The sequence below is a fragment of the Athene noctua genome, chromosome Z, assembly GCF_965140245.1.
Source record: "Athene noctua chromosome Z, bAthNoc1.hap1.1, whole genome shotgun sequence".
Taxonomy (NCBI): domain Eukaryota; kingdom Metazoa; phylum Chordata; class Aves; order Strigiformes; family Strigidae; genus Athene; species Athene noctua.
In genome coordinates, this window is record NC_134077.1 from 20,240,140 (window position 1) to 20,259,334 (window position 19,195).

The 19,195-nt window shown below is 38.6% G+C and overlaps 1 protein-coding gene across 2 annotated transcripts in view; it reads right to left on the reverse strand.

The window, feature by feature from the left end:
* Positions 1 to 19,195, reverse strand: part of PLPP1 (phospholipid phosphatase 1) — a 65,258-nt gene that overhangs the window by 23,381 nt on the left and 22,682 nt on the right. Inside the window, exons 2-3 of one of the 2 annotated variants that reach the window (XM_074932988.1) lie at positions 11,756 to 11,907; positions 8,097 to 8,377 (exon numbers count right to left, since the gene is read on the reverse strand). In XM_074932988.1, coding sequence (XP_074789089.1) covers positions 8,097 to 8,377; positions 11,756 to 11,907 — 433 coding nt within the window. The remainder of the gene's footprint in view (positions 1 to 8,096; positions 8,378 to 11,755; positions 11,908 to 19,195) is intronic. The other variant, XM_074932987.1, reaches the window with a different exon arrangement.

Sequence of the window (19,195 nt, forward strand, 5' to 3'; positions counted from 1 at the left end):
ATGCGGACATTAACAATCCTGGATGGGGGGGGGAGGGGGTGGGGAGGATCAATTCAGCAGAAAGAACAGTTCAGTGAACATTTCAGAAGACAAAGATTCAGAATTTTATAAGACACCTCCAAGTGTCTATACTCAAACATTAGCTTTTAAGAGAAGCCACCAGGTTTATTTTTCTGAAACGTTTTAATACTTTTTCTGGTGACATTTTAGAAAAGTTCTTTTAAAAATAGTTTTCACCATCATCTGCAGGCAACATCCTGAAATGCAGTATTAAAAATACAGACTTAGGTTAATCCAAAATTACGAAGAACAAATTCATAACCAAATTGCCAGGTATCTGAATTGATTCTTAAACTTCTACCCACTAAACTGATTAGTCTTAATTAGTGTCTGTTTCAGAGAATTTTGTGACCACTATGGCACAACAAGCAGATCAGGTACACTGAAGATGTGAGAAGAGGAATCCATGAACTAAAAGCCTTTTATTTTCAAAGGTTCCAAGTTCAACACAGCATTAGCAACAGTGGTTTGACATTCCTTATTGAGGTATTACAAACCAACTTTTTTCCTACATATTACTGCAGGAAGTGATTCTAAAACCAGAAAGTTTAAAGAAGTATGCTTTAAGATTTTGAAGTTCTAGGGAGGCATCATTTGCACCAGCAGTAACTAGACCTCAGTTATTTACACCCTAGTATGTTATTGTCCCTGTGAAATTATTCAGCAGACACTAAGTAATAATATTGCACACTTCATGCTACAACATTTGTTCTTAACGTTTTGCGGATAAAATGTAAATTTAAATAGTACCAGATTCAATATACCTGACCTTTACACAAGGCTTTAATGTGCTATTTGTGCTGCCAAGTTTATAACATGATATATATACACAAGTGACAGCACAATCCTAAATTAAGTTCTAAAAATACTGTAAGCTGTATATAGCACCTGCTACATTGTTTGAGAATTTAAAAAACTCTCATTCAAATATTCTTTCAATTACCTCCAGCCCTTCAAATACCAGAAACTTGGCTGGTAGAGGTTCTTTATTGTTGTTTTGGGGGAGATTTTGTTCAGGGGGGGATGCCTTAAAGTTTTTTGTTTGGTTTTTAGTTTTTACCTGCTTATGGAAAGAATTTTATAAAGCCAGAGAGAAAAGTATATCGCCATTACCAAGTTCCCGTCCTCCTCAAAAAAGATACTGACAGAACCTTTAAGCCACATTTATTGTCTTTGAGACTGGATTCTACAACCAGTAAGAAATACCCATTCTTCACTAAAATGACACTCCAACTTTACAGATACAGTTAAGACTGACCTTTTCCAATTTCAGTCTGCCCTGGTCAAGCATGTCTCCTGGATTCCAGATCTTGCTACCTAGGGATTACCAGTTGTGAGGAAGGACCTGTAACTACCTAAAAACAGGGCCTGAGAGAAACAGGCCTGCAAGAAAAAACAGCCTGAGAAAGATAAGGTGGGGCATGTGGGAGCAGAGGCCCTCTGAGCCAAGTACTGTCTCAAACACCTGCAAGTAGCAAAACTATAGTCACAGGGTGGATATCAAGTTTGGAACTGATAAGGCTGCCTGGATAGCAAAGGATGCAGCTAGAGGGGGGGAGCTCCTGTGAAGGCAGGACAGTTCTACTGTGGTGCATCTTGTAAAGTTTCAAGAGCCATCTGTCCAGTGAAAGACATTTGCTTCGTTATCCACAAAATGTATATTAAAGTTGGCAGCCCTGAATATGCTAATAAAGATTAACAAGATTATGCTAATTACCTCATCCCATGAAGCCCCTTACCCCTCCCCATACGTGAGATATGTAGGTATGACCTAGGGGACAGACCCCAGGAAAGTGTGTACAGCTTGAGGGGAGGGGGGGGGGGGTGGGGAGGAGGGAAGGGGAGAAAGAAAGAAAGAGACATGAAGAAAGCAACAGATGCATCCCTGTCAAACTCGGACAGGACCAGTGCAGGAACCTGGACCAGTGATTGCTATTTCTCTATTCTATCTCCCTCCTTTACCATCGAGTAATGCAAGACATACTGTATTGCTTGCCATAACTCATTATATACTTAGCCAATTACTGTGTATCCAGTTAGTATATTGTGGGAAGTTAATAAATGTCTGGACTTTGAGACTTGTCTTACCATTCTCCACAGCTGGGGATTTATGAATCTTCATCACCTGTCTGCCTTGTCTGAGAGGACACGACACCAATCCTTGTCCGCACAAAGGCTGTCAAGATACAGTTAGCAACTCTTGACTGCCAAAATTATTTGGGAGCAACCAGTTCACACTGCCACACAATATATTAGAACAATCTAACAATACAGTTAGAAGGAACCCTGTCACCACCTTGAAGTGCTGAAATACAATATATTTAAGTGTAACTAAACCAATAGCTTTCAAAGTTGCCTTTTCTCCCCTACCAGAAGCCTTAAAAAAAAATCTTTCATACCACTCAAGTGTTAAGAAACACTAACAACAAAGGCTTTTTGAGCATGTTGAAGACTTATTCCACAATTCATAAACTTGAGGAAAACAAGCAGCTCCTGATTTTCAACTTTGTTACCCTACCAAGACATTCATTCAAGCTTCACTGTCTACAAAATTTCAGGCATACAACCAGCAACTACAACAAGGTACACTCACCAGAGGAACAGTATAATATTAATTCAGAGCTCCTGCTGCTGAAGACCTGTGGTTTCTATTAACTCTTTTCTGTGCAAGAAAGCTAACAAACAGGATGCATGAACAACATGCCACAGACTGGCTAGAGCAGACAGGTTTGGGAAGTATGCCTTAGCTACCAATATGGAATAGAGAAGTCACCTGTCCTTTCTGTGTCCTCCCTGCCTACTCCTCTTTGGGGAATTTGGGTATCTTGCCAACCCACTCAAAGCCAGGCAAAGGCACACAGTAACAAGCCAAAAGAGAAGGAAGCACTGAAAAAGAATGGGCGCCGCAAAAATGGCTCACTCATCCCCACTCAATCAGGGTTATGGCCCAGCATACTTATTTATTTTAGTGAACCCTACTTTGCAGATTTGAGAAAGGAAACAGCCATCTGGCAAGTCATTATCTTTATGGGTGCTGAAGAGAGTACCTTAAAGGCAATCCAGCAGCATTAAAGTATATGCTGGTATACTCAAAGTGACATGCTAATTGCTAGCACCAGTGACAGCAGGACCCCTTGGCTTTGATCTCCATTCATAGACACTAAAACTTGTTTTAGTGTAGTAGAAAAGTCATTATCTCCCAATAAAGAAACTATACAATATGAAGTTCTGTACCCTTCTGCCCAGTGCAACTACATTTTAAAAATATTTATCTTACTGAACAGCATTATGTGCTTTAAGGAGAACTTTGCTATTTTGATATTCCAAAGAAAAACCACCTTCACTGAGTTACTACTCTTAATATTTATTTAAATGGAGTATTACAGAGCTCCACACACAACTAGGTCATAAAAGCTTGAGAATGCAGTTCTGTATAAGTCATTCACCCTCAGAAAACTGCTGTGAAGTAACTCATACCAAGCTTCTGTTGCTAGCTTAAATTAAATGCCAAAGAAATCCTGAAGATAGGGTTATCTTACAAAAGAGACACTTAAGTACAGTTTCTAATGCTAATACATTATTTAACTAGCAATTTTTTATGTAGCTAGTGATTTCCATTTATATTTTAGAGATCTTCAAGTGCTACATACTTTCAAGTAATATATGCCAACTCTTACATGCATCTTTCAACAAATATGAATGAGATTTACCAAGTACACAACTGTGATTGTGACCCTCAGCTTAGCTTAACTACTAGTAGTACTGAAAGTACAAAGACTACAAAAGTTGTCAAGGAGAACCTAAGCTATTTAAAACTGAAGAGGACTCTCGTCCTCAGCATGATACAGAGCAAATAAGACACGTAAGTCACAGAATCACAGAATCAACTAGGTTGGAAAGGACCTTGAAGATCATCTAGTCCAACTGTTAACCTAACACTGACAGTTCCCAACTACACCATATCCCTCAGTGCTATGTCGACCCTACTCTTAAACACCTCCAGGGATGTGGACTCCACCATCCCCCTGGGCAGCCCATTCCAACACCTAACAACCCCTTCTGTAAAGAAATGCTTCCTAATATCCAGTCTAAACCTTCCCTAGTGCAACTTGAGGCCATTCCCTCTTGTCTTATTGCTTGTTACTTGGTTAAAGAGACTCATCCCCAGCTCTCTGCACCCTCCTTTCAGGGAGCTGTAGAGGGCGATGAGGTCTCCCCTCAGCCTCCTCTTCTCCAGACTAAACACCCCCAGTTCCCTCAGCCGCTCCCTGTACGACCTGTGCTCCAGACCCTGCACCAGCTTCGTTGCCCTTCTCTGGACACACTCGAGTAATTCACTGTCCTTTTTGTAGTGAGGGGCCCAAAATTGAACACAGGAATTGAGGTGCAGCCTCACCAGTGCTGAATACAGGGGCAAGATCCCTTCCCTGTCCCTGCTGGCCACACTATTTCTGATACAAGCCAAGTTGTCAGTAAGAATTAGCTTATGAAACTCAAGTTAGAAAGTAAAACTTTACTGAAACTAACTAAAATCCACAAGTACTTTATTAATTTAAACAATCAAGCATAAGTCTCATTAGTTTATGTTCATGATAAAGCATATATGTATTTCAGCATGCACTCTAATACTGTTACTGATGAACAATAAAGACTAATGATTATCATCCTCTCATGTCCCCATGTTAGAGTAAACATATGCAAAGAGTTGCAAGCATCAGATTTGCATAAAACAGTACTGGAACAGACTATGCAAAGATGCTTGCCCAAAACACTCAGCCTCCAACCATAACTTACAGGCTTCTAGAAACATAGTTTGTTTTCTTGGTTTTATTCTTCTAGAAGTTCGTCCAAATGGTTTTTTGAACTCATCTATAAACTTACACATCTCAGATCTGCAAGGAGTTCCACATCTTTCTTAAATCTTCTTAATCTTCATGTGAGAAAAAACAAAAAGTAACTACTTCAAATGTTTTCCCTCCAATTTCACTATTAGGAGAAAAGGGGAACAAGTGTTCATTACCTAACTTCTGTACCACTTCTAAAGTATCTAGAAACTTCAGTCTTACACCCACCTCTTCAATACACATCCACTTTATTTTGACCAGGGGCTCTGATTTACTCAGAGATGCTGCATTCCAAACATATAGAATAATGAGAAGGGATGACAAGGGAAGAGAAAACAAAACGAGTACAATATGCGTAGTGGAAGCATACAGTAGATTTTTACACTGGAAGCACTGCTTTCCTGCTATGAATTAATATAAACAGAGATTAAATTTGTCTTTTGGGCAGTATAACTGAGCATGAGTCTCTAAAAATATTCAAACACAACCTCAAGTTGTACTACTACACAGGAATAATAGGTTGAATTCAGAACATATGGGTTTCTATGCAACACTATAATTGTCCTGTCTTCATTCTTTCTTGGAATATCTATCTGCATATTTATCTTATGCAAGTGATTGTAGATGGTAATAAGTTTGTCCTAGTAATTTTGTCCGACTGATCCAGAAATTCACCTCTGGGTTACTGTTTGAGAGCCTACTGACCTACTCCAACTTGCTGTAGAACTCACTGCAATCAAACTCCCTCCCTCTTAGTGTATGGTATGTAGGTATGTGACCTAAGATCATTGAAACCACCCTTTCAGATGTAGGACCTAATTTCCATAGGAAACCCAGAATGATTTACTAGGTCACTGTATCCATGACATCCACCTGTACAGGACAATGTTCCACTTTAATCTACCCTTCTTTGACCATGCAGTAACTTAATTTTTCTTTACAGCTTCCTGTGCATGAAAAAAAATCTCAGCTGAGAGCAGAATCACCACAGGTGAGCTCACAGTGAAGTCATCACTCAAGGCAAACTTTGACCAAGAAAGGACAGCCCTGTTACGTCATTTTCTAGGGAGCAACAGTGACAACAGAAAAAGGGAACAAAACAGTAGCTGGGAATAAAGACCTAACAGCTCAGTTAAGAGATGACAGACAAGTCTTGCTTCCAATATGGAAGTCTGATTACAAAGCACTAGTTGCACAGGGAAGAGCAAAAGCTAGGTGATTAGTATGCCATTGTTCCCCCATGTTATTCTCATACAACAAAAATCTGCTTCCTCGATTAAGAATAAGCTGAATCTAGTTTTAAGCATCCCCAAAACGCAGAGAATTTTACTTCATGACCATTTTAGTCATTACAGTCTATTGAATTTTCTCCTTTTCCCTCTTTACATTAGAGAAGCATTTTTAGACTTGTGTGAAATTCAACTGAAGACTTCGAGCTATGCCCAAGTTGAATTTTGACCCCACAGTTCCATGCTGAAAGCCATGCAATTCTGTTCCAAAGAACCTGAGGAAGTGCCTTTTTGTTTAAAGACTCATTCCATTTGAAACTTAGACAAGTATCTTTTCACATAGTAGCAGAATAAAAGGTCAAAACATCTTACCTCTGCCACAATGTAATATACAACGAATTCTGTATTTCCTTCCTCTTGTAAATTACCATTTTATCCTCTTTTAAACTCTAAAGATATAGTTTCTGGCAGTTACTTCTGCTAACTCACTACACTAAAATTTGCAAAGCTGATAAGATACCAATACAATTTGTTACCTTGGGGGAAGCAGCATCTCCTTTATTTCAGTTAAGGTTGTTCTACTACAAGTCAGATCTTTGAAAAGTCACTAACATTTAAAAGTCTGACAGACATTTTTCATTAAAAACCTCCATTGTTTACTCTGCCTTTTTCCAAACTGAAGTTGACAGTCATATAGAAAGTGACCATTACAGGTGTTTAGATACATTCCATTTCCTGGAACAGAGGTAAGAGTTATACGTTGCTAGTGGATATTCTCACTCTACAGGACTACTCAGAGATAAGGAAAGTTCACCCAATAATCAATGTCTAGAATAGCTTAGTATGAGTAAATAGAAGTCTCCTAAGCACAATTATCAGCATTAGTAATTTAAAAAAAAAGCTGCACACAAAGCATATTCTTCTACTGCAATCTCTCAAAGAGCAAACTCCCGTTTCTCTGTTGCATGACGTTCTGTTCATTTTAGGATTGCCTGCTCTACTGCCTATCTATCATCATGCACTTACTTCTCCACCAGCAACAGCCATTCAAAATACAAACTGCTCCTGGCACCTTTGAACAGCTGCAGTGCATGACTCAGAGCTGGATCTGGTCCCCCACCAAATCAATACACAACATTTTTCCAGTGGCTGCTGAGGAATACCATGTGGACTACTGGAAGATCCACAGCAAACATGTGCTCAAGGAGCCGAGGACAGTGAATGAAACCTATATACATGTATTTAAGAACCATACACAGAGAAAGGAGTTCCAAAAGAGTTCACTGGTCTCCTGGAAAAAGAACAGCAAGGAGTTTCTCTAAAGCAAGCTTCCAGGGAGCTCAAGCAACTCCAATACCAGAAATTATTCTGAACATACTTTAACATTTCCAATTCCATTCGAACATTTTTTCTTATAACACTGACAAAATTCCAGTGTGTCAGATGCTTCTTTTATTTCCCTGTTACCTTGCTTCAGTAACTAGCAGATAAAGATTTAAGGTAAAGAAATGCCTAATAACAAGAAAACCAAGTAAAGTGATTCTCTTAACAGTCCTCCATATTTTTATATGGACACATCCAGCTTTTATTTGCTTTCATTCTAAAGCTAAACTGTTTTCCTTGCTATTCCACATCCAATTTTGAAGGCAGATTTCAAATTCTTCTTTAGTGGGATGCATAGACACTTCAGAAACATAAATAGAAGACAATCAAAATTGAACATCTACAATTTGTAAAAAAGCAGAAATGAATACACAATAATTTATGCATTCTTCTGTATGTTAATAAAACACATTTCCACAAATTAGAAAAAATCTTAGTGTCTAGACAGGGCTCAAACTTTAAAATTGATTACAAGAAATTTACTCTAGAATCACAAAAAATGCAGCAGCAATACCAAACTCATCATCTCAAGTTAGGAAACAGGTCTTACAACCAACTACACAAGGTTAGGCAGACTCACCTTCCCTCATTGATTTTTGCTTTGTCTCCTTGACAAGAGAAGTTCTCAATGTAACCAAGACTGCAGTTGATTCGTGTCCAGTCGGGCTGGCATACAGCGAGGAAGTGAGGACGCAGCCTACCTATGGAGTACTTGGCAATGTCTGTCAGCGACTGGCTAGCAGCTGCTCCAAAAATGAAGGTCCCAATGGCTTTGTAAATAGTGGCTATGTAGTTATTTCTGACAAATGAATTTGAGTGCAAATTATTATAAAAGACAGAGAGAGTCTCTCCTAGGATTATCTGAAAGAGAAATAAGGACAACAGTTAAAGAAAGATAATCACTTCAAAAGAAAGATATTACTCTACTGTTATTAATACTCAGATATGCAGTTTCAGAATTGTACAAAAATTAAGCTGCAAATTTAAATTTTCCAAGAGTCAGCAGTAACCATGCCGAAACTTTACACACTTATGTAGAAGAAAAAACCATTACCTTACCCTGCTTCATGTTCAACTTAACATTGTTGATTTTCAGAATGTTTATTAAAACACAGCCTTCTCAGAGTAACATTTCTCCATGTTACTTGGCACGACCCTAATTAGAAGCATTTTCTCCACTATTACATTCTATTCTACATTGAGTCTTCTTCAGCTAAACTGCTGAGCAAAATTTTTCTATTTCATCATTAAGTTGATCGGTTTTTGTGAAGCCAGAGACTATTCTGAAGGGTCTAGACTTCATTTCCATATGTGAAAGGCCAGTTATTTAAACAAAGAAATATCTTATTCCTCAGGAAAATTAAATCCTATGGGGAGAAAAGAAGACTAATGAGTGGGAAGAGACAGGCATTACTGAGGACTTTCCAAGGATTTTTCAACCTGCATGTCCAAGGTATATGCATCAAGTGTGTATCAAGTGTTGATAGGGAAACAGATTTAATTTTATTTCCCTGCAACTTTATCTTTTGCAGAAAGTAAGTTTTCCCTTAAGCCAAGTACAAAACTTCAGCTCAGACAGGCTGGATATTGAACCAAATGGTCCATTTTGTACAAAAAGGCTCAGCTCATACAGATGATCAAGTGAGTGGGGGGACTGTATGCATTATGTAGACTGGTCTTTAAAAATCATGTAAAGATTAAATGATGGCTCCATCTGTCACTCAAGAGTGACAAGCCCAGGATCCCAGCAAAGCAAAGCTTTGGAGAATGAAGCAATTAGGCACTGACACTTGGGCATACAAAGTAGCTGTCAGCAGCTCTGCACATTAAGGCAAAACAATCCCATCAGATGCATGACACTGAAGTTTTATACCTTGCACCATACTGAAACATGAACTGAAGCAGAGAATCACCACTAACATGGACTAAAGCTGAGAAAGCTTTCAGTAAAGTAGATGTTGGTAAGCTCTTATACAGAATCTACCTATCCCAGAGAATAACCTCTTAATGAAGACAGTTGAGCAGAAATATCACAGCCATGACTAATAATGAATCCCTTTCAAAGAACACTGCAAGGAGGTCACTTATCTTGGTTGATCTGACAAAAAAAATTACGTGACGTCAGTGCAGCTTCTTCACTGGACGGAGACAAAGAGTATTCATCTTCAAGAATCTGACTAAGCACTGAGTAGACGACACCAACATTCGCTTTTACCATTTCTTGACAGAAAAGCCTCACTTCACAACTGAAAGACAATCCCTGATGTTACAAAGGTAACTGTGTTAGCTAAATGTTCATACAGGCTCACATGGAGACTGGATAAATTCAGAGGAAATGCATCCATTAAAATTACTATATTTACTGAAGCCTTTTCTGACTCTGGAAGTCCCTGAGCTGCAATGGCTAGTAGCAAAGTACTTGAGGGCAAAACAATCTTTGCTTGCTGTTTTTCTTTATTTCCTCCCTCATCTGTTTTAGTTGCTGCTAGAAATGAGGTTAGATGGACTTCAGTTGTGACCAAGTACTATTGCTCTGAAGTAATATTGACTACCAGTGGTAGTAACAGGGTGGAAAAAACAGTCCTATCTTAAAAGGCAAAATCTTTTAGCATAAACTACTTGCCAGTTAATAGAACAGACAAAACCAAAGTTTTATCTGCTCCAGAAGTATTTCTGTAAGTTTTTGAAGCAGTTTTTCCAAGAAAAAAACTAGGTAAGTCACAGTTTTGATTCCCAGCCCCACATTTCTACAGTATAAAACAAAAAATTCAACCTGAGAGCAAACATTAGCTACAAGTTGACCTTTATGTTGGAACCTAGATAAAAATCCATGCAGTCCTTATGCAAAAACCAGTTAGATTGACATAGTAACCCCTCCTGATTTTAACTCATTAGCCCAGAGAAACAGCTGGCCACTACTGAGGTTTACATTTAGCTGCTCCTCTTCCAGATTTGATTCCTAAAATATATTTGAATAAACATTTATACACTTAAAAATCTTATTTGGCATAAAAGAGTTTTAACTCTGCTCAAAGTGTAGCTGTGCTGAGCTTGGATGTCACCCAACAGAGCCATGAATGGAGTCTCAAGCTTTTTAGCACAGGGACTAAAGTCCAGGACTTCTGGACAGGGATCTTGAAGTCCCCATTGAAGTGCCATTGTGGGAACTAAAATGCAGTCCCATGAAACTTAGGACACAAAATAGTTAATTGATGAGGTCCAGCTCTCCCCTCTGCCCATGCCCAAGGACATGCCTGCAGCACTGACACTGTATTCTTCCAAGAGCCATTTCACTGAACATAGCTCAAGAAAGCTGCTCTTTTTTGTCAGGTTAAGGAATTTCACTAGCTTATACTGGGTCAGACAAGCAGCCAGAGGTAGCAAAATACAGGGTAATAGTGGGACCTCAACTTTTGTCCACAGCAAGCTATTGAGCTATTAGGCTAGCTCAGCTGACAGTAAGCAATTAAATCTGAAAAGATACAGTGTCACTATATGCTTGAACCAGTTCAACTGATCTAGAACCTGTGGTCAAATAGGCAGATCCCAAACTGGCAGTTGCTGAGGCAACCTCTCCAACTCTCTAATACAGTACAAAAAGGAGGGAAGGAGAACTCCATTTTCAACCAGGGTGCAGCAAGAAAGTGAGCCCTAGCATTAACACAAACACAAATGGGCCCAGTGTTTTATTCAGATCTTTGGGGAAATATCTGGCTTTTTTTTCTAGCTATGCTTTTGATACATTCTGACTGGAAGCCACAATATTTTTCTATTACAGAACTTAGTATCTGTTGGTGCACTTCCACACAGAAGTATTTTCAATGACTCTGTGGCAGATTAAAAAAAAAAATCTAACTTAATAGGTCATGTAAACTCATTCTGAAAGTAGTAACTCCCCAAAATAGAAAAGTTTGAGACTGTCATTTAAGATACATTAGTGTTATTCTTAACTGATATGGTAAGAGAAGTTTTTATTGATCAGACTGTGGAATTGTCACCATAGTTCTGAATTATTCTAGTCTATAATTCTAGTAGTTTGACCTCAATTAAAGAAAACATTTTAGTTATTTTTGCCAGAACACCATTTCTACTGCTTTAGCACCTGGTCTAATGACATTATTTTAAAGTTGAGAAATCTTATAGAATACAGTTTTAGAAGTCTGTATCAACAGATTGCCCCTCCTCCCTCTTCCCCACCCCCACTGAAATCAAATGCAATGAAGAGAAGTTTTAACTTACAACAATTATACTGAAAGGAATAATTATTCCTGCTAACAACTTATAAGAAATGGTGTCCTCTTTGTATGGATACCGGATGGATTCATCACTACAGAAAACTCCTCTCTGGAAGGGGATACGTCTTGAATTGAGAATTGCAAAAGGCAAGCCAGCTAGCAAAAAGGAATAAAAAAAATACATTACAAAAGCAACACAGACTCTGGCGATGATTATATCCCCGCATTTCCAAAGAGAAGCGCATAAAGAGGAACAGGCATGCAGCAAATTAGGAGGTTATGCACTTCCTTTGGCCAATGACTACTGCCTTGTCTTTGCAGCTCCCAGGAAGGACTGCTGAATGAAGGAGAGCAGGACAGGATTCCTTTCACCTTTTTGATCCGAAATTTCTCACCCATTTGTGGCACATCAAGTATGGAAGCATGCCAAAACTGTGATTGAGTAAACAGTTCAGTGACAACCACTGAATTGCTCAATCTGCTGCTACTGCCACGATTATCGACTGTTCCTTTATATTCCAGTGAGCAACAGTTGCCCCTTTATACCTTCTCTGGAGAGCTTTACAAGTCAGAAGAGCATAAATTACATTCCATGAAAGCAGAAAACGGGTGCTTCCCAGGGAGTGCAAGTGCAGAGGGAGTTTTCAGGAAGATATGGAAAAAAGGTAAAATTATACAAATTATACATGCATGTGAACCCCTCACTTCCACACACATTGGATAGTTCCCTGGAACAATGTGGTCACCGCACAAACCCTACAATCTCAGGGCATGGAGATTTTATTCCCCTCTCTTTCACAAAAGAAGAAGCCTTTGGCTCATCCTAAACTCAAGGGAACACAAGATTAAGGCGCACAATGCTCTGTGCTATTGCACCTCAAGAGACCTGCAACACTAACCAAAACTAGTCATTTGAACAGCAAAGTTTAAAAAAGCTTAATAGGATACAAATTACTACAACTAATAGAATCAATTTTTAAATCCTGATCCTCCATCGTTGACAGGCATACATTATCTGCACAATGTGTTTGTGTACAGAGATGAATACCCTCAGAAAGAAACAGCTGTATGGAAAAAAAAAGTGGAGACTACCAAAAGTGTTCAACAAAACAACAAATAATCTTCTTTAAGTTAGGAATGAACAGCACAATGGCACTGAAGTGCTTAAAACCCTGGATTTTGTTCTCAAAATTCAGCAGTATTGCACATAAAGTACATACTGAGTTAGACAACAAAAATCTGGGGGTAGACAATCCTCATCTACCACTAAATGTATCAGAAAGATGAAAAAAAGCATCCTTCCTGCCTGCTAGAGTAAGATGTTGCTGTAATCTCAATTCTCTCCTCAGGACCTCAGTGTCAAGGCACAATCCACCTTTTCCTTTCCATATATACAACTACACCCACATAAATGTGTACAAACAAAAGTAAACATGGAAAGAACAGAAGAAAAAGAAATTAGCAAAAGATACCAACCAAACAGTACAAGAACTGTTAGAGGAGAAAAACACTAAGTTACACAGTCAGGACTTACAAGAAAAAAAGAATACCTAGGATGCTTTTCAACCCTCTTCTCACTTTAACCTCCACCCATGAAGTCCTTCAAACTAGCCTGACTCCTGGGCGCATCTCAAAGAAGACATACTATGGTTTCACCAATGATTTGCTATGGATTTCATTCCTCACAAACATAAAGTGACTGCTTAAAAGAATGCTTCAGTTTGAAAACAGACACAGAAGAACAAAAAGTGAAAATTTCCTTGAAGTGACTTCTGACAAATGACACACAGCTTTCTTCCACAACCAAGCAGTTATGGGTTTATCATAATGCCCACTTATTCCAGCTAAGCTGTCACAAAAAAATCATGCAGCTTCTGTACTGTTAGAGTCATAGAATCTATAGCATTCTCCCTTCTGAAAGTGGCCAAAAAACCCACTGTCATTGTGATGGGGGGTTGCTTCCAGTTCCACACTAGTAGGACTACAACTGACCTAGCTCTGGAAGCTGTCCAAGCACACCAACAAAGCAGAAGGATAGCAGAACAGGCTAAGAGCCAAGCCAGAGCCTCGCCAAAACACTGAACCATTCAGACATGAGCCACCACAGAGCCCTGGAGCAGTACTCTGCAGTACAGTGCAAAAACATAGCCCTTCCTACCAGGAAAAAAAATCCCCGTTGCTTTCTCCTAATAGTATGAACAACAGGGTTTTTTTAAAGTGCTGCAGACAAGACCTCATTTCTGCCCTCCCCTTGCATTGGTATTGTGACAATGTCACAATATGTAATCAGTTGTTTAACTAACTTGTGTAAGGGAGGAGGCAGAAGCAGTGTGCAGTCAAGGTGAGGGATGGTGACTTGTCAACATAATGCCGTGGTGTGTTTCCAAGACCATTTACTCTACAAAGTATGTATTGATTAAAAGCTTCATCCTTTGCCCTGCACACATACTAAACACCAAGATTGAAGACTGTATATTTAAGCATATTTTTTACATTTCCACAAGTGGAGCATGAGGCACACACAAATAAGAATCTCTTGATTATTTACAGGTTTGCTTTAGAGTAGGTAAGTTTTAATCATTATGGTAAAGCAGTTGCTCACAAAATTAAGTCTAGCCTAGAAAAACCTCATCACAGCTTCAGCACACTGCCACAAATACTTGCAATCATAGTTAGGTGATGTCACAGACATCACCAGCTCTGCATCATCCTTTTTAAAGACCTGCTCTATGAATAATGTTGTCATGGTGTCTTACTCCTCATTTCCTCCTACCCATACCTGAATATTTCAGCTGGGGTTCTTCAAGTGTTGGGGGGGGATTTTTTTAATGTAATTACCTCCTGCTAAATCAGACATGGAAAGCAATGGTATGCAGATAATGGGAACAAAGTCCATCATGCAGCAAGAGCATGTGCTTTTCCATGTAAAGAGAAGCTGCTTGAAACGTGTGCTCACTCTACAGCAATATCAAAATTATTACGTAATTAGTCTAATTGCTTGCAGCACCTTCCTATATCAAGATCATGCAAACAAAATACCAAACAACTCTAAGTTTGGGGGGTTTTTTAAACAAGTAAGAACCAGCTAAAATATGTTATTAAAATGCCTTATCTCTCATAATTTTTCTACTTCTACCTGAAACCAATCCCACATTGATAATTAAGAAAGAGAACTTTATAAACAGTTTCCTGAAGTCTTAACCAATAATATTAGGTAAGACAGTATGAGCCTTAAAATTCTATGTATCTGGTTTGAATAACAGTTGGAAGATCTATGCACTGGAAAACAATACTGCTAAAAAAGCATATACAGTAAACTTCATGAAGGGTTTCTTCAGATTCCCCCAACTGTATAATGTATTTTTTAAAAGTAATTCCACCACCTCTTTGTCAGCATGTTTCAGTGCTGTAAGGAGACGTGCTCCACGAAAGCTTAAGATAAAAGTTTTAATTTTTAAAAACATATTACAGTAAGATTGATCAGATTAACTTAACACTGTTAAACTGAAAACTAAAGTCACAGAACTACAACATTTGTAATTTACCTTTTGCTCAATCCAAGGCAGTTAGACTGAAAAATCACGCCAATACTGGCTTTTGATGTCTTTTCAGTTGAAGTACTCTCCAGTGCCAATACCTACTCCCTCAGAACACAATCCATACAGGTTTAATTTACTTGTTTTAAAGACACATGGACTGGCTTCACTATTAGCTGGTGGGAGGGGGGAGAAAAGTAGGAGTCAAACCAGAGGAGCCACAACTCCTACTGTTCCTGTCATGTGATGCCATTAAGAAAAACATCTCAAAATACTTAGGGGTTTTGTTCTGTTTTACATGAATCTGCAAGGTCTGGTTTTGATGGATTTAAAGGTGTTTTTTTAAAAAAACAAACTATTTGTGAAATAAAATCAAAGTTATTTCAAATATATAGCTTAAGTACTTCCTGCAGTGCAAGCCCCTCTCCCCCCAAAGACAATGCAGAGACAGGGAAAAATAGTTTGGCTTTTTCATTAGTACAGGCAGGACAAACAAGCAGAAGAACTGGCGTAAGTGATTAAAGAGGCAAAGCCTCTTAGCAAGTACAACAGTAGCGTTTCCCTACAGTTCTGATAGACATGTTACTTTTTCACCCCAAGAGGTATCAATTTCAGAAGACAGGAATAAGTTTTTGCATCATGGTAGCAGGACTGGATATTATTGAAGAGACTAAGTGATATTTGTCTTTATAATGGTACAACTATCATTAGCATCAAGGTCTTTAACTTCCCAAATACAAATGAAGAACAAGTTTCAGTGGTAGTATAGGAGGTGGTGTGCTTCATTGTCCAAAGATTTATCCACATAGAAGTCTATAAAGTAGTTTCTCAGGAAAAGCAGCAAAGATTCAACAGCAGATCTCTGGGAAAAGAAATCCTGCTCATCTGCCATAGTCATGTGTTGCCACAGTAAGTTAAAAGAAAGGCCCTTCTTTTTCTAGAATTACCCTTTTCCCCCCTAAACAAGCTACAATTTCTAAGGACAGAGTTTGGCATCTTAAGAAGAACTAGTAAAAATTACTTGGTCTCAGTTTTACATGAAACTAGAAGAAGCAACTGGGGAGTTTAAATACTCCTTTTAAGTGGAGATGGCAGAGGATCATCAAAGGCTCTCTACCAAATACTTCCCATATGACATTACCAAAAACATCCCTAACGTATACTTCATTTCCCAAGTCAATTGTAACACAGTGAAGAAATTGCCTATAGGAAAGATGACAACAGGTATGTTAAGAGGAATTATAAGGTTGGGAAGAGGTTAGGTTACCAGTAGGGTAATCTCAAGGATAAAGCCAACAAGCTAGTGGTATGCAGTGCCTATGCCAGCATCATTAATGAATAACCAGTAGATGTACTGCTAACAGAGCTGGCAATTCTGATACTGTGGAAGATCAAGGTCAGGCAGTTCTGCCTGCAAAACAACTCTTAAAGACTGAAGCAAAAAAACAGATGGAGATTTGTGCCGTAATGAGTTCAGTCATGTACTTGGGAGGTTAAACAACGCTAACAAGCTGGGAGCTTGTCAGTTCAAAACAGGAAGGGAAAATAGTGACTGCTTCCCATGGTTGTTGTTCATCAACATAACAGACCATTAGAAAAGTCTTTCCAAAGGCTTTAACACTTCCAGCCACCCAACAAGAATTTCTGCTGAAACAGCATTCAAACAGAACTTGAAAACATGTTTATTTTTCATTAAACTGCCTTACATGCAGAGAGGACAGCTAAGGTACATTCCTCATCTCAAAGAGCTGGAAAAGTTGAGTTTTGCACAGTTCAACAGAATGTAAGGGTTGTGAATCAGCTAATTGCTTAGGCAGTGGTATCGGGGGAAAAAAAAAAAAAGAGCAATACTTCAACAACCAGCAAGAATTAAGGAGCTGCAAATACAGTTGGCAATAAAGACATTCATAGCGAGGGAGATACACAAGCTTTTGAAACAGCCCTTCACTCCAAATACAGGGGTAGAAACACAAGTAGCTCAACTGATAAGACTAAGTATTTTACACAATTATAGTATACTTGTCCAATAGTCTGACTCACACAGTATAATGGATTGTATTTCCTCACAGGCTGAAGTGATTTCTAATCAGTTATGATGAGGTTTTTTCTATAAATGTCCTGTATAACAGGCTTATTTCTTTCCATGTTTCTAATTTTGATTAAGTTTCTACACTGTTACTGGGCATGGAGTTGATCTCTACAGAACTAAAAGCTGATCATTACCACTCTGGTGAAGAGAAAGAACATCACATTATATGTCACCCTCAAGTTGTCCTTCCCACTCTCCTCAGGAAGGATATGACTTGACATTGATCTAAGCTGTATTTCACTAGCCATGTTATTGCCATCTTTTGTATTTATTGCTCTGAGTACCCTACTTGGCTGTGTCACTGCATACACTCTCTTCCAGGGCATTTATCACTATAAATCACTATCACTGGCCAGACTGCTGGAGAGCTCTACTTGGTACCTTCCTCCCTTCTTAAAGACAGGGAGCACGTACTCTTACTGTCAATTTCTCACATTTCAATGATTTATTTATATATTTAAGGTTTCCTCATCTAATCCCATGACTATTCAGTTTCTTGGTGAAGTAATCATTTGAATGTACAGATCAAATGAATTTAAATGCTGCCTTTATAGCCCAAGTACTTCAGGCTCATGGTTTATTAAAGGGATGAGGAAGAGAATAGATGTGATTGACGCCAGGAAACAGTGGATATGTTTCAGACAAAATAGCTTTAAATATCTGTGTTTAAGCAGTGGGTATCAATAGTCTTTCTTCTGAATTTAGAAACAAAACTGTTTTTGAATGATGTTGCTCTTTTCTCCCAGCACTTCAAGAAAAAGCTAGCACCATTTTCACATTTTCATGCTATTGTCTAATGCCAACTTCATTAGTGTAGCTTTAAACCAGAAGTGACACCTAGACTTATTAAAAACACGTAAGTAGTATCTGAGGTTTAAGTCTCCTCCAGAAATGGATAGACAGCAGAAATTAACATCTCATGAATATGCTGTAGAGATTGATTACTAATTGCATCAAGAAAAAACATCCATAGTATTCATTTGTACAACACCAGAAATCCTGCCTGAAAAAAACATTTTGTGAAAGCTTAGTTAAAACTTCTGAGTTGAGTATTACTCTGTATAACTGCTCACATTCCACGGGGGTTGATTATGGTATTATACAGCTCATTGCAGATTAAGTTAAGACTTCAGCTTCTCCTCATTACCACAACAGTGTTACTTTACATTTCTTAAAATGAAATTACAGGAGATTTACAGTTTAGGAGGGCGCCTAACAAGAAATATACCATCACTCTACAATTCACCAAAATCAATGGCTGCATTTTGTTATTCAGCTTTCTCCAGAAAATATGGATAAAAACCATCTCTCTGCATGAGCATTTCACTGCTCAAGGCAGAAGAGAAAGAGATACAAAGGGGTGAGCCAGAGGAAGGGAAACAGAAGAGGCAGCCAAAAAGGAACTTTCCCTCTCTTCCACTTACTTTCCCTGTTGCTCATCTCTGGTTTCTGGTGCAGTCCCTTCCCTTTTCTGCCACCCCCTTGAGTGTCTGTTTTAAGTCCTGGATGTCAATAGCAAGTTATTAGTAACTAGGTATGAGACTTAAGGAAAAAAATCCATGCCACAGACTGGTTGGGGGTTTTTTTGCTTAGATGACAAACTCGCATATTTAAAGTTGCAACTCCCTCTCCCTACATTTTTCCCTATTCTGTTTTACCCTCTTAAAAACAACTCCAAACCACTTGGCTTTCTTCATTATGACCACACTTCACTCAACATTTTAAAAGCCCTTGTCTGGAGCTCCTTCCAATGTCAGGCTGCCAACTATTTTACTGTGTCATACACTGCATGCATTTTTCATCACTGTATTAACAAATG